At 37.9% G+C, this 22,163-nt stretch overlaps 1 protein-coding gene across 3 annotated transcripts in view; it reads left to right on the plus strand.

Moving 5' to 3' along the window:
* Positions 1-22,163, plus strand: part of PLCE1 (phospholipase C epsilon 1) — a 120,304-nt gene that overhangs the window by 31,288 nt on the left and 66,853 nt on the right. For all 3 annotated transcript variants that reach the window (XM_054163386.1, XM_054163388.1, XM_054163387.1), the window contains exon 2: positions 11,161-11,446. In XM_054163386.1, the coding sequence (XP_054019361.1) occupies positions 11,161-11,446 (286 nt within the window). The remainder of the gene's footprint in view (positions 1-11,160; positions 11,447-22,163) is intronic.

Here is a 22,163-nt window from a genome sequence, read left to right on the forward strand (position 1 = left end):
GAATTTTTTGTTCTTTATTACGTATCTTTTTGTGCCACCAGAAGTAGAAATAGCTGATCTGGCTGACTAGAGAATTGTATTTTAGGCCTTTTCTGGATAAAATTACTGAAGTCCTTGTCACTGGCAAGGGCAGGTAATGGCTTTAAAAATAATTAGTACCATTACCTTACAGAAATGTAAAATTAGTAAGTAATATCAACCATGTATTATCACAAGTTAATGTGACAACTTTTTAGAGGTTTGGGCCTGCTGTTACATTTTCTTGTCATATGTAAATCCAACTCTCAAGTGTATTTGTATTTTTTAAAACTGTATCCCCATTTTATTATGCTCACAGATGAAGAGATTTCCTTACTAAAGACATAGGGCACATACCAGAACTGAATGGGGATGGCTGCAGAATGTTCAGTTAAGTCAAGACAGCCTAATCCTCATCAAATTCTGCTCCTTCAAATGATCTCATCCTTAACAGGATGCAATTCATAAGAAATATTGGCTGGTGAGGTAATGCACATTCTGTAATTGCAATTGAAGCTGTAGAAAGTTCACAGAACATCGATTAATGAATATTAATATTTGTGCACATCTGTCCTTGTTCACTTTCTTGGCAACCTTCCAGCTGCCATCAATACTGCTGCTCATGTTACCAGGGTGAACTCATCTGTTTTCCTGCTGCTCCATGCCATGTTGCCTGGTTACAACTTGCTGTGTAAAATTTCATACACAGCAAAAATTGTAATTGGGCATTATTGCTCTGTCTCACAGTAGTCTGTCTTGTGCTCTGCCCTGGGACTGTAAAATTCTTTCTAATCATTGAGGAGAGAGCAAAAGTTTGAGAAGCCTTTGGGAACAGACTTTACAACAACAATATTGGCAATACAATTGCTGAAAGGGTGACCTAAGGGGACATATCACTGCAGTGCTTTGTTTAAACTGTTAGAAACTGAAGCTCATTTGTGAAAAGCAAAGGAAAACATCTGGGCCTCCTACAGTGACTGTAACACTAGAGGTTATTAGAAAAGCCAAGAGTGAATTAGTTTGTCATGAATCTCCTGGAATGGTACCTGAAGACTGTTACTCCTTTCCTGTGACGTGTTCTTTCCTTCACATGTGTAAGGGATCTGGTCAGACTCTGCTGCATGCACTTCATCTGCTAGGCATACACACCCTGCCTGGGAGAGGGAAATTTCCTTTTGAATCAGTGGATTTGTGTACTGTGTTCAATGGTGTGCCAGCTGATTGGAGGCTTGCCAACATGACACCCATCTACAAAAAGGGCTGAAAGGATGATAGGGTAAGAAAGATGCTGAGGTCCTGGATTGGGTCCAGAGAAAGGCAACGAGGCTGCTCCAGAGGAGCGGGTCTTGTGTGGCAAATGGGTCTTGAGGGAACTGGAGTTCACAGAATCACAGAATGTTAGGGGTTGGAAGGCACCTCAGGAGATCATCTAATCCACACCCCTCTGCCAGAGTAGGATCACCCAGAGCAGGTCACACAAGAATGCATCCAGTTGGGTTTTGCATGTCTCTGGAGGAGACTCCACAACTTCTCTGGGCAGTCGGTTCCAGTGCTCTGCCATCCTCACAGTGAAAAAGTTTTTCATTATGTTCACGGGGAACCTCCTATGCTCCAGCTTGCACCCATTGCCCTTTGTCTTATCACTGGACATCACTGAGAAAAGCCTGTCTCTGTCCTTCTGACACTTGCCCTTCACATATTTATAAACATCAATGAGGCCAACCCTCATTCTCCTCCAAGCTAAAGAGACCCAGCTCCCTCTGCCTTTCCTCATAAGGAAGATGTTCCACTCCCTTGGTCATCTTTGTGGCTCTGCGCTGGATACTTTCAAGTAGTTTCCTGAGGTCCTTCTTGAACTGAGGGGCTCAGAACTGGACACAGTATTCCAGATGCAGCCTTGTCAGGACAGATTAGATGGGGAGGAGAACCTCTCTTTGCCTACTAGCCACACCCCTTCCAATACACCCCAGGATGCCATTGGCCGCCTTAGCCACAAGGGAACATAGCAGGCTCGTGGTCATCCTACTGTCCACCAGGAACCCCAGATCCCTTTCCCCTATTGGAGAAAAAGAGGCGAAGGGGAGACCTGATTGCTCTCTACAGCTACCTGAAAAGAGGTATAGTGAGGTGAGTGCCTGTCTCTTCTCCCTAGTAACAGGTGATAGGACAAGAGGAAATGGCCTCAGGCTGCACCTGAGGGGAGATTTAGATTAGATATTAGAAGAAACTTCTTCACTGAAGGGGTTATGAAACACTGAAGCAGGCTCCGAAGAGAAGTGGTTGAACCCCCATCCCTGGAGGTGTCTAAAACATGCAGAGATGTGGTGCTAAGGGACGTGGTTTAGCACCAGACTTGGTAGAGTTAGGCTGTGATTGGACTCAGTGATCGTAAAGGTCTTTTCCAGCTGAAATAATTCTATAATTCTATGATTTATTCTTATTTTAAGGAGAAAGTGATAATGTATGCTAGACTGTGTCTTAGCATTGTGTGTCCCCCTAGTTTCTGGGCAGTGAGGGTGTAACATATTGTTTGTTTTTTCTTAGTGCCCGAACTAGCAAATTATGCAAGCAGAGATTTGTTTGTTTGTTTTTAAAGCACAGTCTTGTTAAATGCATTTTTTACAAGGACACACAAAACCAACCAACCAAACACAACAGAAAAATAAAAGCCTTACTTAATTCTACTGTTACTGCTTTCTTTCTTCTTTTAGTTATTCCTTCTGTTGGCTGCATTTAAAACATCCTTGATGCAGTGACACTCAAGTTCTTTCTACTTCAGCTATCTACTCACATATTCTGCTTTCTCATTCCTGATGCTTCCATGCTGGTGTGCTGCTGCAGTAAATAAACTTTCCTATTTCTTGTTTCTCAAAATAGTTCTTGGTTTTCTTCTTTATAGCGTCCTAGGCAAAGAAGGGGCAACACTTGTGAACCACACCACCCTGAGCATGCCTGAATCACCCTATAGTAAATAGTGCTTTTGTCAAGTACTGGGCAAAATTGTAGCAGTATTAATTACTTGTGTGCATATTCTGATCAAGGTCTTCTCTCTGTCCCCATACTCCTCAAGATGCCAGTTTCTCTAGTATGTTATCAGGTACACTTCAGATGTATTCACTGATTTTCTAGGCATTTTTTTCCAACAGAAAACAACGTTTCAGCAGTCTAGGGTTATTTTAAGTTTGTTTTTTTCCATTACAAAAATTAACATCTCATAGTCAAAATACTCTGTTTAAGCACCATGTGAAAATACATTGAGAGAACAGCATGTGAGCAAATTAAGATGTAGAGGACATTGTTAACCCCTGATGTTCTGAAGAGTCTTTGCACAGTTGCATGTAGTTCACTGCAAGTGTGTTTTTTGTAGTTCCAGCTTTCTGCTGCTGCTATAGCAGCTCTGAGATTGCCTGCATCTCTCAAGGTTATTCTTTGCCATCCTGACATGTTGTAGCAGATGGTGACCATGTCACACTGTGACAAAAGAGTATTTTACTGCCTTTAAAAAAACACCAACAAAAACCCCAAACACAAATGCAAACGTGCACCAAATGCCTGTATTCAAGTGATGATCATTCTTTTTCTTCTGCTTCGGACAGGCTAGCTGGCAGGAACCACTGCTGAAATTGCTATCCGTTTGTGCTTTGAAGGGCAGTCGTTGGCTTGCAGAGCCCAATGAAGGGTGACATTCGAACTGTTGAGTATGAAGAAAGAAACCTAATCCTTTTTCTTTCTTTCTTTTTTTTTTTTTTTCTTCAATCTGAGATGATTGTTAATACTTTTAGAATGTTGCTTGTTAGCCAAAAAAGATGGATCGTGAGATTCTAGGAGAGGATATGTGGGAATTTTTGAGTTTGACCCCAGCTTGCAAAACCGCAGTTGCTTCCCGATAGCTTTTTTTTGTATTTGCCACAGTGCACCTAGGGGGAAGCTTGGCAATACAGTGTCATGACAAACAAGAAATCAGAGAAGCTTGAGATAGGTAATTAATCTCACCCAGATTTAAGTGGCAATGCAATTTAATAAATCTTGTGGATGATTATTTGTCATTATCCACTTAGTCTTGATTAGTAAGTTAGGAGTGGGATTTGATTGACCACAGATTTTATCCCTTGACCTACTTGTAAAAATACCAGAACTTAGTAAGACATGTAGCCAAAAAATTCGATCAGCTGTTCTGGTTTGTGCTTGTTTGGTCATGGATCACAGAGTGCCATGAAGAAGATAATGTCCTAATGGTCTAAATGGCTAGCTTTTGTGCTCCAAACACTGACAAATACTTTGAAAAACCCTTGAATTAGTTCGGTTTCTCAAAAGAGTTTCTGAAGGCCTCACCTATTTGATTGCTAATGTGTACAAGACCTGTCAGTGAATGTAGCTGAGAAATAATCCTAACAGGGCAGATATTTCTGCTGTTCACAGCATCATCTCTGTCATAGTAACATCCTTTTAGATTGAACAACCTGTTGAACTGTGTGAGATGGGGGGGGCTCTGGAATGTCTTCTTCAGCAAATCTTAAGTGGATGATAGATATATACATTATTTTAGATATAACAAAAAATGCATTCAGGGTTTAATCTATTTCAGTTCTTATCATTGATACACCATTAGAAATTATTGTAACATATTAAAGTTTTGGATTTTAGAAAGTTACTTAATTAAAGATTTCCTTTTTCCTGAGAATCAGAAAAACAGACATGCTAAATTTGTGGCACACCATTCTTTCTCTTCTGTGAAAGTCATGAAGGGATCTTGGATCTTTTTTGAGTGCAAAACATTTGCAGTGATACACATTTGAATGCAATACTTAATTTCTTCTGCTGTTATGTTATTTAATTTTTTGAATGTAATTTTTTTGGTATAACCCTTGGAATCCATACCTAATGTATAATAACATCAGATTTCTTTCCTGAAACAGGCAGGTGTAAAAATGTGGGAAAAAAAAACATATAGTAAATGTATTACTTTGTTAAAAAAACCAAAAACACCACAAAGTGTTTGCAGATACTTCCAGTTTAGCCAAAAACTTGACTTTTTGCAGGAGAAGCTTGAGTCCTAATGCAGTGTTGCATACAGTTGTTTGTTACCTTGCTGTTCAGTGTTAAATACTGCTTTCTATTAGGCATGTCTTTCATTTAGATTTTCGTGCAACTTAAGTAAAATATTTTTCAAAATTAAGAGTTGTTTTTTTTCCCCCCCTTGAAATCGCAAGCATCCATCTGCACAGAATCTGATTTCTTGCTGTCATAACCAGATTTTGTAGTGATTGTTCTGCAGAGATGCCTGAGGAGCACAGAGAGGAAGTAGATGACAGAATCACTGTAACTAGGTTCTGTATTACTGTAAACTCTAAGCATGCAGAAGCAAGTAAGCATTCTCAGAAATGGGATCGCTGGCAAACACAGTGCTGAGAAACAGGTAATTTGTTTGGAGATAGAAGTCAGAAAGCTGCAGTCCTTTTCTGGAGATGGCCTTTAGAGCACTCTCCAAATGTCTTTTTACCTGCAGTGTTTATTCAGACTTGGTAACTGTAAAATAAAATGTGGAGAACTGACTGTCCAAAATAGTGTGATTAATTTCTGGTTTTGCACAGCTACCATTATTTTTGAAAATAGGAGGTAGATTAAAAACAAGTCTACTAATTACTCTGTATTAGCAAGGAAATCTGTATCAGTTCATGTGACCTGACTTTAATCCCAGATCAGTAGCAGACCTTTTTTTTCAGAATTTCTGAGGATCCCAACTGACAGTTGTTTGTTCCAGCATCTTTGCAAATGGACTGGTTAGCAACTTAGCTTTGCTCTGAGAGTAATTAACTGTCTGGTTCTCTCACATTGACCTTGATCAAAGCATAAGTGTTCAAAATAATTCTGTCCCAAATGGCTTTCGTGTTTGTAGCTAAAAGAAATATCCCTTGGCCTGTTGCCTCACTCTCGTTTTAACAGAATAATGTTGGATGGTGTTTTGAGATTAATTAGCTGAACAATTTTTCAGAGAAGAATGTAGGAAATAGTAGTTTATTAACAGAAATGTCATTATGAAATGTGCTTATTTCCACTTTTAAAGTAGTATTGTGTTTTCAGAAGATGATAATAAGGGCAAACAGGTGATTTTTTGTTGTTTTTAAAACCCTTACAAATCTACTCCCCAACATCCTTAGAAGAAACTGGCCAGTGACAAGTGCTGACTCTAGGCATGCAACATGTTTACAAAAAAGCATTTCTTAATCTATTCTACATTTGTACTTTAGCAGTGATAATGTCATGGGCTAGTCAGTGTGAGCCTAGTCATAACCTGAAAGGGATAAATTTGAGAAAACCCAATACCTTTCCTAAACTGATGTGACTGTCAGCACCTCCTCTTTTTAAATTTTGAGTAATTAAATGCTCCAAAGTGTGATGCTGGAATGCTGGTTATGAAGACACAAAAGTATTGACTAACTGTCTGTTAATGCCTGACTCTTGTGCTCTGAACAAATTCTTACTCTCGTGTGATTACTCTTTCAGTGTCTCCTCCTCTCCACTGAAGTACACTTTATGCATTATTTTCTTTCTCCCTAAAGTGTTTGTTCCAGAGCAGACTGCTGTCTTATGCCATGCTATAGATATTTGAGCTACAATGTGATTGTAACTTGTCCATGGCTTCCAAGAGATTGCTGTTAGCTTTATTTGGTCAACATTAATGAGAGTCTTCTTCTGAAAAACCTTCAGGTTGTTTACTGATTTCAATGAAATTTCTCTTAGAACAAATTTGGAAGAGCAGGACTTCCTGTAACATTGTTAATTATGTTTAGGCTTGTATGTTCTAGAAAAAACTTTGTGTTTTCGAAGGAGTTATTTAGGTGATTTTCAAGACACAGTGTCCTGGGAGTTATTACTTGTTGATGTACCATTCTGGTTTACAGGCATTTAAAATTGCTTCAAAAACATGCAACAAATGAAGGCTTCACGCTGCAGGAATGCTGCACATGGGCAGTGAATTATGAAAGCCCCTTTAGGGCCTATTTTCTATTATATTTATAGCAATAAGCATAATTTTTTATGGCTGTTCTTTACAGTAAACTTCTGTATGCATATTCTGTATAATCGTGGCAATATTAGAGAAATTAATGTCCTGAGAGTATTTGGTCTGTTCTTAATTCCAATTTGGGGGTTTCGTATGTGCCAAGCAGCACTTAGATGTTTTGCAGAGTGCTGACATCCTTCCAGATTCTAACCTAAACTGCTGCAGCAGAAAAAAATATTAAAAGAGAAACAAATAATACTTTACAGTAATCAGGTGGAAGAGTTACATGTAACTTTAAGTAAGAAGTTGGAGGAATTATTTTTATGAACTACTATATCAAATATTTCCAGTGCAGCAACAATAGACGATAGGGCTAAGAATGGCTATGTTGTTCAGGTTTCTGTGTAGTAAACCTACAGTAATATGTGTGTAGAAGGGGACATAATGCAATTTGCAGTTGTAGAGAGAAATAGAAGAAAAGATTCTAAGTGAGATCATTGCAGAATAGTTTCAAGGCTACCATGAGTTACTTGTCCTAATATTTATTTTTAAAGAACATCCTAACAAAATATTGTCACTGTAGGAAAGTTTATTTGCCTAAAGGTTATCAATAAGTTAACTTGCAGATACCATTTTAAGTTGCTAGAAGCAAAACTGAGGGATTTTTAAAGTAAAGTTGTAATGATTTATTGCATACATTATCGAGAGCTAAAAAACCTGGTTTGTTTCCATTTATTTTCCAAATATGGACTTGGTTGTAAATATACAAGGATGGAATTCTGCCTGAATTTAATCTTTATTTTAATTCTAGTTTTTATTTTTCAGTTGAGGACATGTTTTTCTCCCTAGTGGAAACATTTATGTTTCAAATAATATATTTTTTTTTCCTTACAATTTTCCTTACCATTTTCCTTACCATTTTCCTTATCATTTTCCTTACCATTCCTGTTTAAAAATAGAGGAAAGTAAAAAGCTGTCCAAGATATAGTATACTGGCTTTGGAGTGTTTGGGTTTCCAGTTTCAACTTATTTCTTATTTTTAAACTATTTGGGGGAGAAAAATAAAAAGGAAAGAAAAATTATCAAAATGTATATGTTTATTTACTAAAGTAAAATCTTTAAGTAATGTAATGGCATATACATGTTATCATTTATGTGTGTGCTCATTACAGTGGTATAGATAAGAAAGTTCACTCTAAATTCCTTCTTGTTAGGTGTTGGTACTTTGCGCTACTTTAGATTAGTTTTGAAGTACATTAATATTACACTGCTTTTGGATCTATATATTGTACCCAGCATCTTGTGAAATACTGCTCTGTATGTAGTATGTGACATGACCACATCTGACTGCAAGTGACTTTGAAATCTTCATTTTGGTACGGACGCAAAAGTGAATTAGTGTTATGCCTTTGTGAATCTTGTGTTTTTTATAGGTAGCTGTCAGTTTACTACTGCATTACATCCTTCTTGGCTCACATTCACTTTTAATTATGGTAGCCATTCTTTGGTAGTGATACAGGTAAATGTAACTACATCTGCCAGGCTAAACTGTGAATGTTGGCTTGGAATAAACTTTTTTTGTCTCCCAGGCAAGATTAAGTTTCCCCAGTTGTCTAGTGCAATCTGACTGAAAAGTGATTTTCCCTGTCAGCTACTTGAGGGATATATTGCTATCCTGATTGTTTCAGTTCTTTGCAGTTACTTATAAGTATTCATATTTTAAGTCTCTTATATTTTTATAGCCTCATTGGTGTGCAGCAGAAGTAACACATTCAGAGCTTTAAAACATCAAAACAGACAGTATTTTAAAATGTTATATGAAGTACAGAGTCTTTGGGAGGCAGCTCGTGCCCTGAAGTCTACTTTATACAAAAGAGATTAACACCATTTTTCTATGTATAATCTCTCCAGCAAAACACTGTCGCCTGTTTCTGTCAACAAATGGTTTCTTTGCTTTGGCAGCTGAAAGAAACTTTAGTCGTGCACTCAACAGAACATGACTTTATAAGTTGCAGAACCTGATTTAAAAAATATTTTTGAAGGTGGCTGCAGTTTTGAGAAGTTAAATTATTTTCATTAACTAAATATTTTTTTAAAAAGAAGCTAAAAAGACTAAAGTCTGCTAGATGTGACACAGTCATAATCCATGCATGAGAGGGTTGCAATTTTATTGTATACTTTTTGGAAAGGTGTGTCATATGCACATTCCACTCTTCCTTGCAAATAGCCAATTAAAAGGTCTGCATATACTCTATCCAGATAACCCAGGCTGTAAGAGTGCATTTTCTTTCTGAATAAAGGTAGAGATGGGCAGTGTTCTTGCTGAGAGTCTGAGAGTCTATAAACTATTGCATACCAAAGGAAGGAAGATAAAGAGGCTCAAGTGCAGGCTTAATATTTCTAGAAGCCTCAACAAATAAATTTTGGAAAATTTGCAGGGTTGGGAGAAAGTGTGAACTAGACAACCAGAGCGTTTCATTGTGTAGTGAATCACAGAAGCCATTTTTCTAATGGAAGTGAGCTATGAAAGTCATAGTTAACATGTGAAAGACTTTTACTTTCTGTTAATAAGTGTCTGCTCTTTTTGAAATAATTGAACTATGTCATGAGGGAATAAACTAATCTCTCTTGAATAAAACTTTACTTGCTTTCTACAATAAGTTATTAATAGAAAAATTAAAGCTAAGCTAAGAAACACGCATTAAATACTGCGTTATTTGATTTTATGATTGATGGCAAAGATAAATGTGATACAAAAAAAAATTACCAGACTTTGCATTTAGCAGCTGAATCAAGGCTTTGGCAGTTCTCAATTTACATGGATGAAAAAATTACATCATTGTTCACAATCTCTGTTTGTAGAGGGTCAGATACCTCATGAGAGCAGAGTGTTAGAACCCACCTCACTTACATGGCAGGGTGAATTCAGGTGGTAAGGCAGAAGAGGATATGTGCGCAGATCCCCATGCTGGGAGCCGCTTCACTCCTTGGTTACATGGCTGGGCGCGTACATGTCCTGTGGTGAGGGTGACAATGACTCCAATGTGTGGCATGCACAGACTGTGCAAACAGTTTCTTACCCTTTGAGCACACGAGTACTTGCATCATAGGACTGAATGCAATTTCTGCCACTTTGATGGATAACTGTGTTTTGTTTATATATAAGTAAGGATGGCAACAACAAGCCATTAATCACAAAAAAAAAAAGCATTTAATGATGATTAAGACATCAGCTTATTTCTTGTGCACAGCTAAGGACTGATGGAGTTCAACCACATGAAAATTATCTGAGCACCTGTTCTGGTAACTTTCTTTACGCTCATTTTTGTTCTGATAGTTTACAATTTGTAATTGCAAAGCACAGATTGTTGAAATGAATTATTGATGTCAATCAGTAAGTCAGCGAACAAGAACGCAAAGAGTCACGTTTCTTTTTGTATTCTAAATGAAAAGATTTCTTCCAGATTCTTTCTTTGATCATTAGACTCTTAAATAAGCAAACATTACTTAGTTGCTAAGCCACAGGCTGAAGTTCATTAGTGTGTTAGCACAAATATTGGAAAAAGAGTACTAAACCAATATTAGATAGAGGACCTGTGCAGAGGCTGGAAGTAATGCAATGAACGTGACACCAGAACATTTTGAATGATTGCTCACAGTGATTAAAACCACTTCTGTTTGCAAAACTCCACTCAGCAAGGAAAAGTGCAAACCCAGAGGAGACCTGGTTTTCTGCTACTCATGTCTGTAAGACTTCACTGAAAGTACAATAGAGTTAATAGTCTGCAGAATAATTTTGTGTATATTCCTTATTTTAAATGTTGACTAGATCTATTGATGCGGCATTTTTTTGTCTGGTGGTGATCCTTAAAATGGCTTTCATTAGAATGCTTTTAACCATAGCTTGGAAGCAGAGTTCTTTCTTAAATAGCCTATTTGGGAACCCAACTCAAAAGCTTCACAGATCCATTCTGGATTCATAGATATTTCAGGTTCAATGCGTGAATGCAATATTTTAACACAGATCCTTTTTGCAGAGGCTGCTGAAGTTTGCAAGAAGTCATGCTAGTTTGGAGTATTTTGATATTCGGTTTATTAAGTAACTGAACTAATGGTTCATGCCTTTGTGTTCTTTACAGATATTCAATACAGTGAGAGAAGAAGGAGCAGAAGATATTTTTGAGTGTTTTCCTCAGCTTCTGAGAAATCTTCCAGCGTTTGATACAAACTGTATATGCAAGGGTGATGGTTTTTGCGTCAAACCATGTGTAACAGGTGCTTGCTGCCAGTATCGTGCCACTTCACAGAGAACTGCACTCTCTAACTATATAACTGGTGCTTTACTAGAAGCAACTACATCATTAGGAGCAAGAAGTGGTCTTTTGAATATCTTTGGAGGATCAACTGGAAGAACAATGCTTAAAGGTAAGGAAGATACGAATTTTTGAATCATGCTGACTTTTAAGTGTAGTGTGTAATGCAAAATACATAATGCTATATAATATTGTGTACTTATGTACTCATAAGTGAAGTTAACAGATAGAAAAGATTTTCATATTTTCAATAACTGTCTTAAGGACTAGCTATGTTAGTTTAATCATGTAAAAATGCATGCAAAGCTGGAAGAATTCTTATTACAGAATGGACACCTTTTTGTATGGTTTTGGTCTTTGATTTTTTTAGAAATGTTACTGTCTGCATCAAAAATTAATACCTAGGCCATTGTTGTTGAGGTGTCCCTCTGTGTAGTTTCTCTCATCCACCAAACACTCAAGTTTATGGGCTGACTTGGTTAAAGACTCGAGCAAGGTGTATACTCAGTCATTATTTTTGTCATTATACAACTACCTGTCAGCAGTGTGTGGTAAATATGTTCAATTAATTACTGACTTACTGTTGGTTTTCTCCCAGGCCTATCATCTTGCTAGTATTGGATCATTTCAAATAATGTGGGTATAGTCTGTGTGGAAAATGCCTAATGAGAGTGGATGTTACGTACTAAGTTTCCATGCTGTGATTTAATTCGGTCACTTTTGGAAGCTAAAGAGGACAAAGGCATTCTTGGTACAATTAGTGACTACCTTTTATATTACTTTTTAATTAATGCCTAGAATATTTCCTAAGGTACTCAAGGATTTCAGGATTTATCATCATCTGTAACAAAAAATGTCATATCTCAGTGATAGACTTGAAGTATGTGGCTATTACAGCATGCCCAATATTTTACAGGAATATGACAAAGTACAGAATTCTCAGTGTCCTTAACTAGTTCAGATACTAACCTCACTTTTACAGACTGATCAGATTGTCTTATTTTATCCCAAGTAGTGGTCCTGTCTAAGTTTAATTAGTCTCTCTTAGGGTGAATCAAATGGCAAAGAGAGGCACTAAACTGATACTACAGGTACAGATGGCAAGCTGTAGCTTCTGAGGGAATTTCAATCGTATGTTGAGCAATGTTATGTTGAGCAACATTACTAAACTACGTGTACCTTCATCATCTGTGAAAGACAAGGATATGTACAATACAGTGCCCTATTTTGGTAGGATTTTTCCATTTTATTTTGTTTGGGTTTTGCTTGTTCTAGGGAGATGAGCACTTTAGTAAAATAAACACCTACATTCCTGTGGCAGCTCTGGAAAGCCAGGTTGAAAGAAGTGTGTCGTGTACTTGGTGGTGCAGTGCGGTGAACCTTCTTCCTGCAGAGTGGGACAAGAAAGCATAAAGTTTTGGTGTCCCACACATGATCAAGTACAAATGTCAGGTTCCCATGGGCATGTTACTGCAGTGCCTGAAAAGCCCAGCTGGCGAGTCTCACTGCAGAGCTGCAGGCTCCAACCGAGTTCTGAAACTGGAAGTACCGGCAGTAATTACCTTAGGCTCACTGACATGCTAATATGGTTGTATCTTTTTATAGAGTCTGACCTTGTGACTGCATGTGTGCTTTGTGTAACAGCACGCTTTGCACTGGTTTGGGGATCACTGTGATGTCCATATTATATGGTGGTGTTGGATTCTGAACCCAGGGATATGAGAGCATAAAAGCCAAGATCTTGATTTGCAATTCCTCAGGCAGCTTGTGTAGGCAATAGAGATTTTATTTACTGTAGTAGTCTCCATTGAGGAAGAGGTGTCCTGCAGCTTTAGAATATTGAGGTATTTTCTGTATGTAGGTTCACATTTAGGTATATCACAGTGATTTAATACCCCTGTTCAGCCTGGAGAAGGCTCAAGGGAAACTTTATAGTGGTTTTCCATTACCTGAGTGGGGCCTACAAGAAAGCTGAGAAGGGGCTAATTACAAGGGCTTGTAGCACTAGAACAAGGTGCAATGGTTTTGAACTAGAGAAGGGTATATTTAGATTGGACATTAGGAAGAAGTTCTTTACTGTAAGGCTGGTGGAACACTGGAACAGGCTGCCAAAGTACATGTAGACAGACAGATGTTGGTCTCTTCTCCCAGGCAAGCAGTACCAGAACAAGAGGACACAGTCTCAGGCTGCGCCAGGGGAGGTTCAGGCTGGATGTTAGAAAAAAGTTCTATACAGAAAGAGTGATTGCACATTGGAATGGGCTGCCTGGGGAGGTGGTGGAGTCGCCATCACTGGAGGTTTTTAGGAGAAGACTTGACAGGGTGCTTGGTGCTGTGGGTTAGTTGCTTGGGCGGTGTTGGATTGGTGATGGGTTGGACGCGATGATCTTGAAGGTCTCTTCCAACCTGGTTTATTCTATGTATTCTATGTATTCTATGGTGGAGGCCCCATTCCTGGAGACATTCAAGGTCAGGCTTGATTGGACCCTGACTAACACAATCTAGTTGGGGATGTCCTTGCTTACTGCATGGAGGTTAGACTAGATGACCTTTAAAGGTCCCTTCCAACCCAATGCATTCTATGCTTCTATCTTGCTGAAGAATGGAGGGAAGACACTTAATTCTGTTTCAGTGTTCTTGATCAAAACAGTAAAATGTTTCTTGTTACTGTGTTTCATGAGCTGTGGCAGGATAGACTTTCAAGTGTTAACTTGGTTCCATAAAAGCTTCAAGTTATAGTTTTTCAGGTCTTTGTATTTAATAATTTATGTTTTAAAGTTGCGTATTAGAGCATGTCCTTATAGTTCTTCTCTTAAAATTGTACTTGAAATAGGACTTGCAATGCAAGAAGCCATCATACTACAATCAAAGGTCCAAGCATAATGTCCTGATGGCAATATAGGAGAACACTGTTGTAATGGCAGTTTCTTTCAGAAAAAAACAACTGTAGACATCTGGTTTGTGCAGGGTAGTGCTGTGTAGAGACACTTGACCTGTTGCTGACTCATTCAGACCTCAAGTGGAGTATTTTCATGATGCAGGGAAATACCCTGTTTTGCTTATTTGAAAACAATATAGGCAGCCCTAGTTAATAATCCTTCAAAATAGGACCCTTTCTGGTAATGGCACTAACTGAGATGGTGGCAGTTTCGGTATCATTGCACCATACTTTGCTATTCAGAGGCGGGCATGCCCAAAGGCAGCAAATGTATTGGTTACTTGAAATAAATAAAAAGAACCACTATCAAATGAAAATATGAACACCAATAGCACTGGCATAGGTGGAACCAGAATGCATTATGAAAAACAAGATAATGTAAATTTATTTTAAAATATCTTCTAAAGTAATTTGGACTATTACGTAAGTGTAAGTAATTGTTGAACTATCTAGTTACAGTTCTGCCACTCAGAAGTTTGATCTCAAACTTCCTTTGTGTCCTATAAATGTTGTATTAGCGAAAAAACTTTGTGAATAAAAGCTGAAAGAAGTGGTGAATTAGTAGGAAGTAATTAGTGCAAACTATTTTTGTGGTGGATCCAGTTCCAACAGATCTTTACCTTGTAGATACGCACCATGTGAAAGTGCTACGGAAGACCTGCTGTACTGCTTGTGTTACACTATATCCAGTTTTGTGCCAAGGACGTGTAATGCGATAGTTAGGTCCACATATCTTCCACCAGGTAAAATTGTTCCTCAGCTTGCTACAAATTAAGCTTCAGCACAGCCATGAAACTGAGGACACAGTTCAGACCACGAAAATTCTATGGTAATTATTAGTGCACTTGGAATGATTTTCAGGAAAGTTCTAAAAAAGCTTCAAGAAGTGAACTTATTTATTAAAACTGGTCTGTGTCAGCCAGCCTTGAAAAGATCACAAGGGCTGTTGGATTTATGTTTGGAGGACCTCTTCTGGACCAGACAACATTCCACTAATTTTCTTTCAAAATGTTTGCAATTCCTGGAGATAAAGTTCAGCACTCTTTTGCAGAGTCCATTTAAAGAGAAGCCCATTACTTTCATTAGGGTTGTCCTTCCTGATTTAAAAGGACTTCTCAAAACCTTTATGTGTTCTGTAGTTAGGTATTTTTTGTAATGTCTGCCCTGGGAATAAGAATACTGCAGGCAGAGAGTCCCTGATTGTGGGACAGCCTCCTGATTTTATGTCTCTCTAGCATGGAACACATTGCGAGTTCTTCATGTTCAGTCCTTCACAAGTTATTTAGTGACCTGAGCAATGAACCTTCCAGTCTTAAGTGTTCCAATTCTAGGAAATAACTGTTCTAAGTTTTTGTTCTGTAGCTAAGAACCCTGAATGATGTCCCCAGGGTTAGGGTAGTCTTGTGCCCAGATCAGTGTTGTTCATTCCAGAGAAGGCTTCCAAACATAACAGACGTCCAAAGCCAGAATTCCCAGTCACATGGATTTGGGACTGGGAGACTTTAAAAACTCCTATAGGACATGTTCTGTAGGAGACACCTCTTGTGTCTGGAGCAGTGAATCTGCAAGCCCAGCTCTCAAATGGCTCACATTGCTGTCAGGCTCCCAACTGAGAATCTGCAACTCTGGTCCTGGTAGCACAGGGACAGTCTGAGAGTAGACTCCCGGGAACCACAGATGTCTGGAGTTCCCACAGTTGGTTAGTGACATTCACATCCTTGTCAGCATCTTTGTTACTACACAGAGCATAATTTTCACATATGAACACTGAAGATGTTTCAGCTACTCTGTTTTAGCACCTCTGCATGTAACTCAGAATTTCTGGTTAGTAAGAAGGTTTGAGACTGTCCTTCAGTGGGATTTGGATTGAAACCAGATTTCCTGCTGTAGAAGGGAAATCCTGCTTCTCAGCCTGTTCTGTTTCTTGCAAATTGATTGTTACAGAAGGTTTGTTCATAGTTGTGAATGGGACAGAACTTTCACTGGAACCATATTTGAAGATTGAATCATTGTCACAGGACATGTGGTGTCTACATGCAGGAAAAAAAAATGTTTGGGGTCTTTTTTAATCTTAAAGAAGGAACCAGAGTATGAGAAAATGTTTGTGCTTTGTATTTGATACCTGTATCCAGAGTAATTGTTGGAAAGAATCTTATACCCTCCCTTCCCTGCCCCCCTGTATGGTCCTCCCTCCTCCAAAGATAAATTCTGTACCTTTGTAATCTAACGGGGGGGGGGTGGGGGGTGGGAAATAAGTGAAAGTAAAAAAAGGTTTCTGAGGATGGAGCAAACTTCAAACATTTTGTATCAGTATTCTTTTCACTTTAGTGTCTTTAAAAACTGTGCAAGTCTGAGACTGCTTTCTTAAGTGATATAAATCAGACTACACCATTGATCACTGTTGTCCCTCTTCCGGAGAAAGTTCACTCAGAACTTAAGTAGGCAACAGCATATTTGGCCAAGAACAGAAAGAAACTGATTTGTCATGAAAGTGGAGGCAGACTGTATTGGTCTTAAGAAAACCTGCTTCATACATCCCTCAGTATTCAGAGATTACCCCTTTTCTGTAATCAGACTCTGCCATCAGCAAAAGTTGGGCAGCAACTGACACAAGACTCTGTGGCTTTTCCCACTGCTGTTTCTTGTACCCTTTGCACAAGACTTATTGTTACAATATCAGGGAAATTCCAGGATCCCTGAAGCTGGGGCAATTGACTGACAGTTATATGCCAGAGTCATAGGCAATAACAGGTCTTATGTTCACAGATTTAGGAAGGCCAGTATGATTTAGCTGAGCTGTGTGTGTTTGGGCTGAAGATTTAAGGCTATCTATAGTAAAGCCGAATAGAGCTGAGATTCAAACAAGAAAAAGATGTAACATGTCTCTGACTGAGAATCTAAGGTAAGAAGATGTGTCAGATAACACACTGTGGGAGAGGAAGTCAAATCCAGAAGATACATCAGACAGTAAGTAGATAATATGACCCGAGGCAAGGGTGTGAGTAAGGAAATCAAGGATTTCATGCTGCTCTATTGGCTCTGGGGAGTAGGTCAGGAAGACAGGAGCAAGTGCAGGTCATCTGGTTAGGGGAAGAACTAAAAGTGACATGTCAGGAAGCACCGATCAAGGCTGAGATGACAGAATGAAGGAGAAAGATTTGGGAGGAGAGCTGTAGTCAAGGGATACCTAAGACCATCTGGAGCTGGCTATGATGGTTGTCTCTCTAAACTGGCAGGAAGGAAAGATCACTGTGGTCAGTCTCCCAGACCTCTCACCCTCTGGTCAACCTGGTTGCAACCAGGTTGGTCGCAGCAAGGGCAGCAGGAGAAGGACTTAGGAAGATCTTTGCCAACGTTAATTTAACAGAAACTTCCTTTAATCTAACATGTTTAATTCATTGTAGGCACAAAGAATTAAGCTCTGCCAGCATAGCTTTTCTTGAAGTCCATTTTCTGAGTTCAGTAAGGTTTATTACTGTAAGATTAAAAGATATGGAATTGATACAGACATTAGATTGAAGTTAACTATGTGAAAAAAGATTCATCTACAGAATTGTTCCTTTGGACATAACAGGTATCATACTCATGGTACACATTTGTGTGGATCTAGATATCCTCACCAGTGTATAGAGCTAAGTAGTTAAGAAACAGAATGGAGTTTTGCATGGCTTTATGTAGGTCTTAATTCAATAATACTGTGTGGGAGTTTGGGATACTGCTGAGTCTCTGCTTACAGCAATATCTTTGATGGTAGTCCACCAACAGAAAAAAAGATTTTAAATTCATAGAACAAATCTGATTGTGGTATTAGAACTTTGTTGCAAGGAAGGGAATGAAAGACATACTAATATCTGTTGATGAAGGCTGAGAGAACTGAAGTTTGTGCAGTTTTAAAATCAAACTTCTTAATTGTTTTAATGAAGAGTAATTATTCTTTAGGAAAAAAAAGTTGAATAGGATTCTCAGTGCAGAGAGTTAATTCTTGAACTGTTTGTTATTGTTTATTATTATAAAGTCTGAAATTTTGTTTGAATGGGCCCTGTATAAGTAGTATCCATGGGAACTTTTGAAGTGTAGAATGGAACTTTGTCAGTGTGTTTATGCTAGCCTGTCAATCTTAAGCAAAAAAACCCCAAGGACCTCAAGATTCCCTTGAAGTTTCTAGGAAACAAGTTAGAAGGAAAAACCAACTTTGTAGGATAATGCTGTTTTATTTATATCCAGACACAATATTTCTTGGGTTAAATTCAAAGATACATAGTACAGTTTCCTTAGTAGAATCAAGAACATTCTGGGTTATTTCTTTATATTTTCAGATATTTGCATTTATTCTTAGTGGAAAAGTCTTTAGTATTGACCTGTAATGACAAGAAATGTTTAACCTGATGGATTTTTTTTTTATTATTATTTTTTGGGGAGAAAACATTAATAACATGGATATAAAAATAAAAAATTAATTGTTAAGATTCCATACTGTATTCCCATGTTAATTAACACAAATTCTTCAGCGATCTAAGCATACTGATTTCATCTGGAAGTTGGAAGCAACACTAAATTGTCATTTTTTTCCAACTAAGAAATAATAGGCTAGTGTTGTCAATGAAAAAATAATGGGGTGTTGGCTGGATCCCATCATGGTTCCTCCAGTAGAGGTTTTTCAGACAAAACGTGTATTCCCTGTATAAACAACATGACTCTGAGTGTACTGCTCACATTCCAGTTCTGCATGGATCACACTTTGAGACTTTCTGGGGAAATGGAGAAAGATTTCTTGTGGCTGTGTATTGTTTTTCACACTTGTGTACTCTAGTAACTTTTGTAACTAACTTTTCCCTGGTGTAGTCCTGCTGCTTATAAAAGCAATGTAAACTGTATGTAGACAAGGCTGAGGTTAGAGTGCAAAAAAAGAAGTGATAAAAAGTGCCAGCCTGATATTAACGGCTGTTGGGATCAAGGCAGAGTTCTGGTGTCTACTTCGTTTATGAACATAGATGCTGCCTGAAAGGCTATGGTATCTTTCTGAGACTCTATTTTTAATTTCTTTATGGTTAATCAAAATTCTGGAAGCCTAAGGGAGGTTTTCATCTTACTTCCCTCTCAAAGAAAGTTGCCTAAGTCATCATAGTCCTTTTGTCCCGCTAAAGCTAATGCTGTTACCTTTTATTAGAGACTCTAGTGCAGAGGGTGTCATGTCCGTGAAGGTAGGGCATTTGCTAATAAAGAATCCCATGTTGCAGTTTTTGGAATGTTTCAGCTGAAGTTTCCTAAAACAAAACTTAACTCAGTTTATTACTTTTGGCCTGTTTAAACAACAGTGATATAAATATAACTAGTAGAAAAGCTTGGGTGTAGGCTAACTTATTTCTTAATATATTTAAAGACAAAAATCCAACAGCATTTAAATTGCTCTTGTTTATAACTCTGCTGTCAAAATCAAATGCTTTTAGTGTTAGCACGGTGTATGCTTGTCCCTAATTTCTAAACTTCCTTCCGTTGGAATCCCAGTGTTTTAGCTGGAGAGGTGGGTAACCTGACCTTTCAGTGAGCCAGCCAAATGCATGTCTTCTTCATGGCTTACTCAGGGTATGTCAGTTATGCATTTTGACACAGATTGTAGCTTTAAACTGAGCAGCTGTTGCCTGACTGTTAGTTTGAACAAGTGCAGCGTGCTGACTTTGTGTAGCATTGGAAGTATCCGCTCTTCTGGCATTTTAGAAGGAATCTAAGATTCAATGGAGGAAATATTTGCTGGTAAGATTTGCATTTCTGTGCCCCATAGCAACCAGTTCTGCTTATATGCAGGTAGTTAAAAACGTGTGAGCTTTATCTGCAGAGTTAGAAGTGGATTGGGTGGGAGGTTTCTAGTCTAATATCAGGTCTATGATGTCTACATTTACTGATAGTCCTTTAAGGACACTTAAAACTATTGCTACATAGAAAATGAAGCAAAGATTTAATACAAACAATATGAAATACAAAGTCTTCTCTCAGTCTTAAGTGCGTGTTTTTATTTGAATATGTTTGAAATGGAATGCAATATAAATATAATTCAGTTATTCTTTGCATTTATTTGGTTCATGTGGCAATTATTCTGATATTAAACTGAGTTGTGGGACATTCCTTTGTCTCTTATTCTACAAAAATAAGTGATTGCTACTAAAAAAGCTGGACATAATATGAATGTCAGCTATAATCAGTTTTTCATAGTACCAGAACCAGGTAATTATTTTTTTGAACAGAAATCCACTGCTGGTGTTTAACAAGCTTTTGTTCTTGGGTCTTCAGTATGCAAATTTATACCTGGTAACTAGTTTGTGTTTTGTGGATTCTTAAGGCAGTGTTTTTGGTTTTGTTTTCCTTTGTGAATGGCATGAGTCATAGCATCACATAAAAGCACTGGGTTGCTACTATTTGGTAATGAATAAACACCTGTATTTGCTCTTTTTTTTCCATTTTTTTTTTTTTTAACCTGGCATATGTAACTTGAATGAATGTTCATAGCATTTAATTCTGCAAAAGGAATGTCTTTCATGTGTAAACCCTCCCAGCTAACCTGGCTGTTAGCTATAAGGCTATGACGAACATTCACCATTCAAAGAGATGGCATCTCATTGCAATAGAAAGATTGTACTGGTTGTCAACACCTTTATTTCCACCTCAGTGATTTCAGCAGCAGTGGGGAAAAAAAAACACCCAAAAAAAGACATAAAAAACCCAACCCCAACCCTGATATCAGGCGCATCTGTGTTAATTGCAAAATAGTAATGGTTTTAATCCATTTATTTGGTCACTAGTAACCAGTGTCAGATGCCTAGCAGGAGTACAAGAAATGGAGGGAAAAATATCTTCATTAGTTTCCCAAATATTAAAAGAATACATTCAACTCAGACCCTGTGTTTGGTAGGTTGTTTTGTGTTTTGACTTTGATTTGAGGTAAAAGGATGCAAACATTTCCTAGAAAATCAAGTTGAGGTGAGAGTTTTCGGTCGTGCACAATTTTAGTTTTTATTGAAGAAGTTTCATATTGACACAGCTTTCTAATGTTTTAAGTATTCACTTTAGAAAGAGTTGTTTCATACAACAATTCTGAAGTATGTAAATTACCAGTGAAATTTTTTCAAGCATGAACTTAAAATCTTTTGCCCACATAATACCAAAGCAACGATAAAAGAACTAGAAATACAATTTGAGGCTGAAAGTACATTCAGTTGCTTCTTATGAATGTACAGCAGTTAAATATTTCCATCCTTTGTTTCTCATGGACTCGGTACAGGAGATTTCATGACTGTTTTCAGCTTTTTTTAAAATAAAGTGTTCCAATCTTCTTGAAAGAAGATAGATATGATGCTTTTTCACTAGGTTTTCTCTCTTTCCCTGCACTCCTGTCATCATTTCAATTCCTGTTTCCTGTGATGTTTTGGAGTAAAGCACAGACGCACACCTTTTGACTCAACCACATTGATAGCGGTGTCTTCTGAGAGCATTTTTCTTTGGTGGGGGGAAAGAAATCTCAGTCAGAAAAAAACATGGTTTAGATAATGTTACTGTTAGATACAGAGAAGATTTTATCTGAATTTGTTTGCTTGTGTTTGCTTGTTCAGAACTAAATTGTGAAGCTCTGCAGAGAAAATTGGTATACCTAAAGGCATTAAAATACATGTTGGGGTTTTTTTTCTACTACACTTTTTGTTGTATGTGTTGAACTGCAGCCACTGGAACTGCATTAAGACTTCTGCAAATCTCACAAGGGTATAATGCACTAAATATCCAAGTTTGTTTTCATGTGCCCAACTATCCAGAGCTTCACAAGGTCATGCTGGAATGTGTAGGTTAAAGACTTGTTGGATCTTTTGAGAGGTTCTTAACATATCATTTTTATCAGTGAATAAAT

The sequence above is a fragment of the Dryobates pubescens genome, chromosome 8 (assembly GCF_014839835.1).
Source record: "Dryobates pubescens isolate bDryPub1 chromosome 8, bDryPub1.pri, whole genome shotgun sequence".
Lineage (NCBI taxonomy): Eukaryota > Metazoa > Chordata > Aves > Piciformes > Picidae > Dryobates > Dryobates pubescens.